Source organism: Natator depressus, chromosome 3 (assembly GCF_965152275.1).
Source record: "Natator depressus isolate rNatDep1 chromosome 3, rNatDep2.hap1, whole genome shotgun sequence".
NCBI classification, from domain to species: domain Eukaryota; kingdom Metazoa; phylum Chordata; order Testudines; family Cheloniidae; genus Natator; species Natator depressus.
Window position 1 is genome coordinate 140617441 of NC_134236.1, and position 13229 is coordinate 140630669.

At 40.2% G+C, this 13229-nt stretch overlaps 1 protein-coding gene across 2 annotated transcripts in view; it reads right to left on the reverse strand.

The window, feature by feature from the left end:
- PLD5 (phospholipase D family member 5) overlaps positions 1–13229 on the reverse strand; it is a 267265-nt gene that overhangs the window by 13365 nt on the left and 240671 nt on the right. For both annotated transcript variants that reach the window (XM_074948906.1, XM_074948907.1), the window contains 3 exons: positions 12259–12456; positions 8091–8230; positions 5319–5484 (listed from right to left, as the gene is read on the reverse strand). In XM_074948906.1, coding sequence (XP_074805007.1) covers positions 5319–5484; positions 8091–8230; positions 12259–12456 — 504 coding nt within the window. The remainder of the gene's footprint in view (positions 1–5318; positions 5485–8090; positions 8231–12258; positions 12457–13229) is intronic.

Genomic DNA, 13229 nt, shown 5'->3' on the forward strand with positions numbered 1-13229 from the left:
AAATCAAACCTTAATTTCTTCAGACCAAGAAAATGGTCAAGTAACATTAGCTGGGGAGGTACACATGTAGTAAAAGGATTGAGAGGCAGGGTTCGAGTGACACATCCAATTGGGGGGGGGAAAACTATTCACACTATGGCCAGAGAACCATGACTTGGTTCTGAACGGGTCTAAGATATTCTGAAGAGGAATCCACTAGAGAATTCCTTCTCAACCTCAAATGGAAAGCAAGCAGAGATGATGGTTTCAGCAAAGTTTCAGCAATCTTTGAGGGGCAGGCAAGGTCATTTTGTGATGAGATCATTGAGATGGGGGTACTCCCAGGCCAAGAGAATAAAGGAGGGTTTGATCCAGAGACAGTCTATCCTGTTGGAAAGAGAGTTGATACTGAGCAACCTGTGTCTGTACCATACTGTCTCTACTTTACCACCTACAAGGGAGGGGAGGCTGCATCCTTGAAGTCCATAGGCTGATGGAACTGCTTTGAGCTTTTGGGTTAAAAAACAAAACACCCTCCCCCCCATCCCACCCAAAAAAACAAACAAAAAAAACCCAAAAACCAGGCTTGAGTTTTACTTTGCACAACAAAGGAGGAGCTGAATGGGAGAGCAGCCACAATGACTCTTTAACTGATACAACCTTGGCCCAAGACAGTGCATTTATCAACGTACATAGTGATATCCTGTGTTAACTCCTTTTAATGCTTCTAAGGTCTGCACATTCCATTATGTGAACACAAGTGCTATCGTAAAGATGATTTCATGAAGAAAAGCAAATGGATATTTTATCTTTCCAAATGACAAGGTCTGAATGCCCGGTAATTTTGTTTTGCTTTTTGTTTCCTTGCATAGTTATGTTACTTAAGGTAAAATAACCTGGCCTCTTATCATATGCAAATTGTGGGCTCTTCCTGAGATCAGCCATCAAGGTAGTATCTTAATGCCAAATTACTAAAATATTTTCAGCCAGTCTGGCTGAATTGGACAAAACTTGTATTAGGTTACTGTGTGTAGCATCACAGGCAGGTCTGGAAAGTGTGAACCCAGCAGGACAAACATAGATGGCTTGAAAATGTAATGCGTACTTCAAGCGAAACAGATAACTCATTAACTCTTTGACATCCTGGCTATTGTTCACAGAAGCTCTCTCCTCTCACAGAAGCTCTGTCCTCTCACAAAAGCAATAATGCAACTGGAACTTTGTTACTGAAACAAGTCAGTTGTTCAAAGGCATTCAGTACCACACACTAAATCCTCCAATGCACACCATCAGTTAAAGCACTGCATTAGCAATGATCTATTTTGGGCTGAGGAGGCATTTCTCCTTTAAAGGCCGATTGCAAGAGTTTATAGCTGTAAAAATAAAAATGTTGCCACCTGAGATTAAATCTCCTCGTTGCTCATCCAAAAGGTGAATTTTTGTCTACATGTGGGAAAATTATATTTGGCCATTTTTGAGTTATTTGGGGATTAGGAAAAGGTTTTATTATGCTTCACTCTGTCAGACAATTACCATGGGCTAGATCCATGAAAGGACTTGGATGTGACAATACATTTTTCTGGGGACCTTTCCACACAGTGGAATCTACAGCCCAAGTTAGGTGCCTAGGCTCCCTCTGCGATGCATGTGGAATGCAAAGTGTCTAAGACTTGGATTCACAAAATCCAACATGCTGAGCAGGGAGCTGTTTAAACTAGCCAGCAGGAAATATTGAGGAGGGGGTGTGGCCTAAATCCGTACCCCTCATGGAGACTTAGGCTTTGTCTACACTACCGCTTTTATCAGTAAAACTTTTGTCAGTCAGCAGTGGGGAAACACTTGACCAACATAAGTTACACCGGCAAAACCGCTGGTGTGGACAGCGCTATGTTGGCAGAAGAGGCTCAACCCAAACAGTATGGAGGATGGCATGGGAAGCTGGCATTTCTATGGGGGGCAGAGTTAAGGCAGTATGGTTACCTTAACTATAAATTTCCATATTTGCATAGATTATAAGGCCAAAAGGGATCACTATGATCATCTAGTCTGCTTGGTTTTCTTGTAGATGCAACTTCACTCTGAATTTTCTGGGTTTCTAACTTCAGTTCACGGTTAAACTCTAATATTCTTGAAACGTAACATACACATCACAACACTGAGAATTTAGGGTGTAGGCTCACCCAGTAAGTTTTTTACATGGGATTTAGCTTGGGTTTAAATTCCTTCATTCTTTTGAATAGAATATGTACCCCAGGGCATGAGAGTGTCATATCAGACTGACAGACAGGAAAACCAGTCAAAATAAAACAACCACCAAACTGAACCTTTACCCAAAACGAACACTGAGTGGAAACCAATTTTTTCCAGAGTTCAAGTTTAACTGTTCTTCCCCATCTTTTTTTATTTAACGTTTTTCTATAATGTTACCCTTTCTGATTCTGGCTAGAAACAAAAATGTACAAAGGAAATAAGCAAGCAAGCATTATTTAAGGAAGTATAAGCTCAGATAGCTTTGGCTGAGCTTTAGGATGTCAATCACAACAAAACCACCTCTGTAGGTTAGTCTGTCATTAGTTAAAATTCAGTAACACAGCCCACTATGCAAAAGTCTTTTTGATGGACAGCATAAAGCTAATTGGAAGTTCTTATCCCATCTCTGTACCTGGGTTTAAATCTGAGGGTTGTAATTAGTGTGTTGAAAGTTACCTTACCATATGTGTTTCAGACTGAAAATCGTCTGTATGCAATATGTTTCAGATAGTATTATCTCCAGGAATAAGAAACCAATAATATACAAGGAGCGTATCACAGAAAACCATCCCTGCTTGTTGTGTTCATAATTTTACATCTTACTGTACAAGTATCATTCAATGTGTGAAACAAAAGATGTGCAATGTTAATACTGGTGTTCTGCAGTCAGCGCTTAGTTTTCCTTTGGTTGTTATGCGAGTCCTGCTTAGGCAAAGAGTCTAAGGCTATATTAGCCTTTCTAAGAAAGAGAGGAAATATACCAGCCCAGGAACTATACTAATTAACAAACACTGTACATTATTCGGTGCTCTAATTGTTCCGAAAAAAAGAAATTACCTACATTTTCCCTTAAGTACTTAGTGGCTGAGCACTAGAAAAGATAACATTTAAAAGAACTGTACTAATAAGGTTCCACAACATTACTGATACTAATTGCATGTGTAACAGTCTCACAGACCTGTAGGCTGTTAACTAACATTAGCTCCTAGAAACTTCTGCTCTCCGAATGGTTCAGCCTTTTTCTTAACTTTGCTACTATAGTCAAGAGTGTTGCTGTGACAGCAGGGTGTGGCTCAATAATGGAATTGTTATGTTACTTCATTTTAAAAGACTTTTGGAGGAGAGGAGTAGCAACTGTATGTCCCGGGGAAGAAATGTATTTCAGGTGAAACCTGAAAGAAGAGGATGGAGGCAATGCAGATTGGGATGGGAATTGCAGCCATTGATGACTAATGCCTGAACCTATCTTGGAGAACTTTATTTTACTTTTCTCTTTAGTTTTTATTGTATTTACATTATTTGAGAGCTTTACCTGAGGAGTGGAAGGAGAGGATGGAACTAGAGCAAGGAGTGGAGAAAACTTAAGTTGTGGAAAGTTAAGGATGGACATAAAAAAAGAGAATGGAGGAAGACTGATCCATAAAGGCAGGAAGGCTCTGCCTCAGACAGGTGAGTTGGGTGTATGTAATTCACATGGGAGCCATTGAACACCATACCAAAGCTGTCATGGAACTGAATACTGTCCTTGTGCCAAACTGCCAACGCTCTCATTTGCTCCAACTTCCTTCTGCATGTTTAAAACTCAGGGGTAACTTGTCCCTATGGTTTAAGGGGAATTCAAAATAATGGGAGTTGTGCTAACTGTGCCCAAAACGTATCAAGTCTGACACTGGTATATTCAGACCTCACAGGGAAAATGGATCTAGTATTGGTTGGCTTTATTTACTGAGTGCAAAAGTACATACATTCAGTGATGTACGTAACCAGCTTCCATATCCGCTATTAGTCTAATTAACAATAACCATCTTATGTGAATTACTGAAAAAAAAAATCAGAACTTCAGCAGACAATTTTTCTCAAATGGGATGGGTGCCTCAGAGAGGACTGTTCTTTTACTTCCAGTATCGTTCACTGAATTTCATAAATATCTTAATTCATTAATAATTATGTCAAATTTAATGCAACAGCAATCATAACTCTACCCACTACTGTGAAGTGCAGCACATGTGGTGTTAAATACTTCTTTATACACTGCATGTGCAATGTGGCCAAGTAATAGTTCTGCGTTCATAACTTTGAATGAACTACATAATGTCCATGTAAAATCTGCATTTATTTTATTTACTGTGATAAAGAGGAAGAAGGGCTAGTGTATTTGACAGTCAGATCACTTTATTCCACAATCATATAAGCAGTCCAGTGACGGCACATTCTCTTCAATTTAAACAAGACGTAAAACTGTGACTCACTTGGTTCCGTTTCTCCAGGAGAGACCAGATTTAGTGTTCTGAACACAGGACTGGGAGCCCGGATCTCCTGAATCCTAATCCTGGCTGTGACACACCGAGTCATGGGACAGTCATTTAACTTTTCTTCCTTGGTTTTGATATGTATAAAATGGGGATAATACTGATCTACCTCACAGGGGGGAGTGTTAGGACTAGTTAGTGTTTGTAAAGTTCCGGAAGATTAAAAACACCACACTATGTAAGTGATAAATATTACTATCTTCCTCAGTTTGGCTTAGCAGAACAGTGCCACTGTACAAACAAATAACAGAGAGAGTCCCGGTCCCCAAGAACGTGCATTATATGATTATAGCATGTATGTTGTTACCACTGCCATGTGAGATCCAAATTCTGCACAACTGTTACCAAAACTGAAGAGCATTCAGGAATCAATACAGTAAAATGAAAGGAATTGTTACAAAAGCGGACCAAATTCAAACTTGTAAGGGTGTGTAACACATCACTGAAATCTATCTAGTAACTTGGCCACATTGATCATAAATTACAGTGAACAGTGTGCAGGATACTACAAAATATTTCACTTGCAGAAGGGGACTGAATTGGGGTTAATGATGCATTTACCCTTGCTACTAGTTCACTAAAGTCTATTGCAGTAAGTCAAGAGTTGTGTGTACACCAGGGCTAAATCTGGCCCAAAATTATGCATTTCTTGTGGTTTTCAATGAAATGTTAAGGTTTCCACAGCAACACAGATAATCTTAATATACTTATTGTTAGTATATATTTTTGTGCACTGAAAACATCTTAGACTCATTCTGAACCAATATGGTGTATACTTACAACTTTTAAACTACAGCTGGGAACCTCAATACAAATAGCTTTAAGAGATGAAACAAAGTTAAATGTAAGGGGATCTGTGTCTTTTGAGAAACTTATGAGGAGCCGGACTTTAATGCTTCGTAACACTAATGCTTCTCTTATCTTCCCATCCAAATACGGCCAGTACCTGTGGAGAAAGCACACAATACATTCAGGTAAAAAGCAATCAATTAGATTTTTACCCAGGCAGACCTAGCCCCACTAGGAAAAACTAAATAAAACTAAACAAAACATGAACAGCATTTGTCTGCAGTCTAAGGAATCAAACTGAGGTGGCAGGAAGAGTTGTGCTAGACCCTTACCACTGTATCACCCTGCTTCACACAAAACCAACCAATCCTGGGGGCAGTGAGGCCCTACTGGCCTGTGTGAGTTAGTATGCCCGATCTCTCCCTGGGTGGGTGGTTGCAGAGCTGCCCCTGTGGATGCAAAGACTCATTCAAAATGAACTTCTAGTCCTCCCACACCCAGTGGAGTGATGCACGTCATCAACAGTGTTAAAGTAGGTTGGAATAGGAAGTGCAATTCCAAAGAAGAGGGTGAGCTATCAGAATGCACTGCTTACCCAAGCCAGGGAGAGAGCAAGAACTCCTCTCAGTTTTAAGCAGAAGGAGCTGCCAACTCCTTACTTTTTAAAGCCCTGATTGTCAGCCTCTCTCCCATTCTGGGACCTCAGGCCTAGGATTATAATAACCTCAAGAAGTTCCTGCCGGGGGGAAGGGAGGAAAAAGAGGAAGAGAGATACCCGAGAGCAGGGTCCCTATATTCTTTGGGTGGGACAGGAGTTTGCTCACATGGGGGCTCGGTCTCTCCCCCACCGTCACTGTCCAATTCCTGGGGAGTTGGTGAATTCTTACCCCAATGTGACAGCTGTCTCTGTGGCACTATTCCTACGGTCCTTGGCCCAGAGCACTCAACATGGGTCTAGAGATCCCACTCCTGGAGAGGGAGCAGGCCAGAAGTGAGAGAGTCTGGCAAGAAACCCAAGGGAGATGTGCAGCTCCCTTCTACCATCAATCTAGGGAGATTGCCAAAGAAACTCCTTTATTGGGAGGCTGGGGGGATAATGCCAATGGGGAAGCTATGGCAGTGCATTAAGTTTAAAGCCATTCTGCCAATAAAACTGCAAGGGACCTCTCTGTGTAGGTGGTCCTATGCCTCAAGCCACATGGATCTCTGAATTAATCAGGATAGGGGGACAGATCAGCTGGTTCCTCTATAGAGTGGGGAAAATCCTTGCCTCCTCCCTAACAGAGCAACACTACAATTAAAGTTACAAAAGATCTATTCCATTTTAAACCACTAGTATAGCTTTAGACAGTAACTTTCTCCAAAAATGTTCTTGTGGGTCTCAAAGGTCTCACATCTGGTCTCAGGTTTTGGAAGGGTTACACATAACCCCCCCCTTTTTTTCAATTATGCAAGGGTGAAAAAGGCATAAATATAGATTTTCAAAAGAGCCAGCAACCATCATTAAGGCGCCTGATTTAAGTGGCCAGATTTCCAAAAGGCTCAGCTCCCAGCACCAGAGTGGTCAGTTTGGATGAGCTATTACCAGCAGGAGAGTGAGTTTGTGTGTGTGGTTTTTGGAGGGCGGGGGGGTGAGAAAACCTGGATTTGTGCTGGAAATGGCCCACCTTGATTATCATGCACATTGTAAAGAGAGTGGTCATTTTGGATGGGCTATTACCAGCAGGAGAGTGAGTTTGTGTGTGGGGGGGGCGGAGGGTGAGAAAACCTGGATTTGTGCTGGTAATGGCCCAACTTGATTATCATACACATTGTAAGGAGAGTGATCACTTTAGATTATCTATTACCAGCAGGAGAGTGGAGTGGGAGGAGGTATTGTTTCATGGTTTCTGTGTATATAATATCTTCTGCAGTTTCCACAGTATGCATCCGATGAAGTGAGCTGTAGCTCACGAAAGCTTATGCTCAAATAAATTGGTTAGTCTCTAAGGTGCCACAAGTACTCCTTTTCTTTTTGCGAATACAGACTAACACGGCTGTTACTCTGAAGCCTTCCTCTGAGTGCAATGGGAGCTACTGGGTACTTGGTAGTTCTCAATTTAGCCACTTATTCAGCTCCAACTGAGGGGAGGGGAAGCTGAATAATTTTATTAAGATTTGGCTCCAGTTGTAGGTCCTGAGCACTTTTGTAAATCTAGGCCATAAATACATTGTGCATAAACTTTTTTGACTTTTTTTGCTATGAGCTAGCTATAATGTAATACTGGTGGAAGTGCAATCTGTGCTGAGTTTAAAAAGGTCTGTTTTTTAAAATAAAATTATGACAGTTTCCATACTGTGTATTCGATCCTTCAATATGTTCTCTCTCCTTCATACACACAGACACTATCTGGTATTCATAAAGTGCCAATAGCCATTGTATCTAGGTGCTGAATACAGTAACATAGGAAACAAAAGTGAGTTCTACTGTTGTTTTCCTGGGTCTGTCACGTCACTCATAGATGGTCAGACTAGACACATTCTGATCTCCTTCAATAGGGTGATCCACAGCTTAGAACCCAGAACTTGGAAATTCCGTCTTAGGTCCCAATTCTGCTCCCAGTTAAGTCAATGGTAGAACTCTCATTGATTTCAATGAGAGCAGAATTGGGCCCTAAGAAATTGATCCATAACGAGTAACTAAATGCCTGCTGATTTATTTTCACCAGCAAGAGCTTTCTCTCATTGCAGCCATGTGCTAATACATTGTGGACACTCACTAACCTTTTAGCATTTGTGTCAAAGACAATAGGGAGGTAATCCATGACAGCTATATAAACAAACTGTTTGGCATCATCTATAACATTGTAGATAGCTTCAATATCCAAGACTCTGTCTTTTGGACAAAAGAGTTTGGGAGAATTCTGTGAAGACAAAAGGTCAAATGTTACACTTAAAGTAAAAGGAGAGGTGTTTCTTTGTCATCTCGAGGTGAGATTTGCAAATAAAATTACAAAATTTAGTGGAGAATATTAACCACTGGTATGTTAAACTATACAGCTGTAATTTCAAAGGTGAAAAGGGGGAATCAGATACCTAAATGCGGTTTGAGCATTACACAGAATTATAGCTGTATAGAAAGATTTTCAAAGGGGTCAATCGTGAAAATAGCCATTGCTATCAAAGTAGCTCTACTTGAGAGGAAGGTGTTACATGACACATCACAGGATTATGCTTTAAAGATTCACAGTACTGGTTACATTACAAAGTAGTAGATGTATCCTGGCCAAAACACTAACAGGGCACATCATTCATAAATGTTATGAATTAGTGTTTATGACCTTAACCTATTTACTGTTTCATGCCAGGTAACACATTGCTAAGAAAATCACCGTTGGTGAAAGGTCTAACAAGGGTCTAACCTTTAAAACCTCCCTCATTCATGTTGTCTACAAATCATCAGGCATTGCTTAGACAAGTGGGGAACATGCTAAACTCTTTATTTTGTTACCTCATCTTCCTACGTTCCCCCACTCTCTTTGTCTGCTTTGTCCACATGTTGCATCCTGACAACTAATCTACTGTGGTCTGTCTGGTACAGAGTCTTTCTTCTTTATTTGTCAGTACAGTAACAAGCACAATGGGGCCCTGATCCTTGATTGGTGTTCCTAAGTGTTATTTTAATAATAAAAAAATACATAATAGAGTAATTAAAATCATTGGCAGGTCAGAGTATCCATGCTCTCCCAGGACTGAGCCCCGAATCCTCAAAAAAAGCAACTGCATTTTCTTTTGTCTCTCTCAGCCACTCAGGAAGACTGTACTGTTGCTAAGCAACTGTACCATGAGGATTCCTGAATGGAGAATCATTGATTTACTGTGATGTTCAGATCTTACACAGCAAGAAAGACTGGAAGAGAAGAATTTTTAAGACAATGAATTTAGATTCAGGAAGCAAGGTAAAAAATTAAAAAATATCACTTAGGTGATTTATTTCTATTATCTGAATCTGTTTTCTCAGGATATTGTATACACAATTTGATTTACTCCAAAGATAACCGACTATTTTCTCTCTAGAAATGCTCACGGGTACAAGTTAACAGCAAAAAGACAAACTAGCTACAGAATCCAGAGCTGCTGCAATCTCTCTTGTAAGCAGTTTGATAACTATTGTTGATCCAGAGTCATTTTGAGTCCAGCGTAAATTGGGAGAGTAAAGGTAATAGACTTGTCTACCATGTTTATTTTCCACAGGAAAGGGTATATGTTGGACTTCCTATATTCCCATCATTGGCACCATTGCAAAAAAAACACTGTAAAACTATCACTAACATTCATGTCTGTGCACAGATATGAAATGCAAATTGTCCATTACGACATTGTTAACATGATTACAGGAGAGACATACAAATAAATTTCTGACCAACTGTGGTCATTAAAGATCCCAGGGCATTTTTTTCCCCCAGGATTAGGATTGCTGCCCTGACCAAATTCCAGCTTGGATAACTAGACACTAATAGCATAACTTCTCTGTGTCCTTTCAACGGGCTATAGAATACTTCTGCAGTTCCTTTCTTAGACCTTGAGATGCCTGGTGCGAGAAATGATATATTGAAAATCTGTTTTCAAGAAGGGAAGAATCTGATTTTGGAAACCGCATCTTTCTTTCCTTCTCATTCCCACTTCCTGGACAACATTGTGGTATAGGAAAAAAGCAAACATGAGGAAAAGAAGATTTATCAGGAGAAACTGCAGCACAGTGGATGGGGGAGGGAAGGAAGGTGAGGTGGTGTAGAACTACCCTTCCATGGTTCAAGTCAAAACTAGATGGTAAGTATCAATTATGGGGTCTCACTGAGAAAACTGAAGTGCAATATCCATTGTAGGTCTATCCTAGCTCCCATTTTCTTCAGTGTATATAAGGCCTCTTGCAGAGGTCATTTCAAAACTGAGGACAGTTAGCTGGTGATATATAATTGCCCTATAGGCCCTACATGTTTAGTCTCCACCCAGGAGGAACGCTGGTATGATACGGCAGCTGGGCGCGTTGGAGTGGATTCGCTCGTGGGAGAGGGGAGAGTCGCTGGTGGGTTAAGGATTGCAGCATGAGGATGTGCTCTCTTCTTTCATGCATGCACTTATCAAGAGGACTTGTTTGGAAATGGTTGGCGTCACTTTCACTCACGACCATGCTAAATGTGGTATGAAAGGTATCTTTCCCCCCACACTCCACTTGCTCAGGGTGTGTCATTCTTTGCCCTATGAGAACCTTGTAATAGCAATACATTCTCTGTGACTACTGGCTCATTACTGTATTCTCCTCCAAGAAAGGATTTCACCAGGACTCACCATTTGTTCAGAATGGGGCAGCAGGTTTGCAAATTGGTTTGAACAACTAAAATCGTATTACACCCACGCTACATCTGCTTATAAAGTCTCAGACTGACTAACTTGGTGGTGGTGTTTTTAAAGTCCTTAATGGCGTAGGCCCTGGCTCTGTTTGAGATCTTCCTTGAGCATCTTCTCAATAGGTATATGCGCTCACATACCAGCTACCTTTCAGGGATTCAACCATTGCACATTAGGTGGACAGGGAATCATGCCTTTGCTGTGGGGAGTCCAAGAGTGCATTCTATTCTTCCATCTCAGTCCATTTCTCCCCATTAAAAAACAGCTTTTTAATATGCTGGGTCTTTTAACTTTCTCCTATCCCTTTCCCCTCCTCTCTTATTCGTACTGGGCATTCTCAACCAGTTTTAGTTGTTTCGATGTTGGAGATGTTTAAATGATCTATAAATAAAAGTTTCTGTTGTTACATAGCACTCTGAATGCATTCATGGGGATGTAGAAGAAGTGCTACGTTAATAAGATGATTATGATAATTAATCAACCAAAAGTCACATTGCAAAAAACAGATACTGGGCTCTAACTTTAGTAAAAATGTAACAGGATTTGGACTAGCTATAATTAAAATATTAGATACAAAATTAATCCATTTAGCTACAAATTCTTTGCTAAGCTGAAACGTACAGGTAATAAGTTAGCGACATGAGGGCTCTCCTGTTGTTCCTTGCCTTTAAGAAACAATATTGAGAATTACAGTACAAGGAAAGAGTAATAATACAAAAATTAATTTTCAAAGCTCTACATTCAAGACAGTGCTCCACATATAGTTAAAATGTCATGAAAATCAGAGTGAATTTACTATTCTTTGTGTCCGTGTAATGTGAAAAGTGGGGAAAAAACTATGCATTTCTTCACATTTGGTTACAGATTTTCCCCACAAACAATAAACCTATTGAAATGGTTATTTTCTCCCCTGAGGAGAAAGTGATCCAGTCTGTCAGCAACCAACGATTTCCCATGCACAGTTGGTAACTATGGTACTTTTTCTGTAGCTCAGTTTCAGTCACTGCCATGACTCTCAATTTCAACAGCTTCTCTTGGTTAATGAAAAGTCCTGGTACGTATATTCTTGTTAGGCCACATTTCAGAGAAGTACTTGAGCATGTGCTTAAGTTCCATTATTTCTCAAGGACTTAAGTGCTTTCCTGAATAGGAATGCTTCCAGGGTGTTAAAAACCTAAAAGCGGAAAGGTTATATGTAGAGAACATTGGGTACACAAGAGCGCTGGAGCACGCGTAGAGACGACTCTTTCAGAAGTGAGCTGCTGTCAGGCAGTAAGCAGCATCATGGTAGCTATTCACGTGTTCTGTAAACATGTGTTCTGTCTTTTTGTGTGTGTGAAAAGACATGTGATATTTTACATGTATGGTATTAAACACCAGACTAACCCAATGTCTCTATTCAGTTACGCAGTAAAGACAATGTTGTAACAGAAGGTTCAACTGAAGCCAAATTTCTGGGTCCCAATAAAACTCGAGTGTTACATAATACTGCTCGCCCCCCCCCATAAACAGGCAAAGAACAGACATTCTCTTATGAACTCACCGACACAAAGACTTCTGATTTTGTCTCATTCAGCTGCAGCATCAGTTTATTTTGGGTATCATACACCCCATACAATCTCTTAGACCAACTTGGAGGCACTTTATTCTTGTATTTTAATGAGCTATACAAGGCAAATATCCTTTGTAAATCTAGGACGAGGCAGCTGCAGTTGTACACAATGACACCAAGTTCTTTCATCTGTGAAATTAAAGTTCATACCATTAAAAGAGTATTGGCTGGCACATGTATCTTTAGAAATATCCAGTATGCACATAAAATACATTTTTCACAACTATATCCTGTATCTGTAGAGAAATATACACCAGACAAGAACAGTGGAGAACATAACCAATAATGGTATGTTAAAGGCTAATAAACAGACTACATGGCTAATACTAAAGTCTTGATTCTGACAAAAATATGACAGTGTGCAAAAGTTCAATGTATTTTTTTCTGAATTGTGCACCATAATAAAATATAATGCACCACCAAAGAAACTTCTGATAAATGACATCTACTTGTTACAGAAATTCCCTCCACTCTGAGATTATTTATAAAGGCTATTTCTTCTGTAGGTGTTGCTTTAGATCTGCTCCTCTTACAGGTGTGGGTTTTTTTGTTTGTTTGTGTTTTTGTGCTTGTTTACAATAATAGTATTCAGTCTCTGCGGGGTGGCATGATAGCAGGTTGTGGCAGTATATCAACATCCAACTCCAGGAGCAGTTTTGGTTTTGTAGGCATTGGGAAAGCTGAAAGAGTAGAAATCTCACTAAAGGAAAGTGAGTTAATTCGCCAAGGCAGAAAGGATATGATGTTCATGCTTTATACATGGCAGGCATGATGAAAAACTGAACTTTTGTCTCTACCAGTAGTTAAATTTACTGTGGCTTTGGGTGACAGCACAGTCCAGTGAATAGGACACTGTAGCTGGAGGCAGAAGAACTGGATTCTATGCCTGATTCTGCCACTGG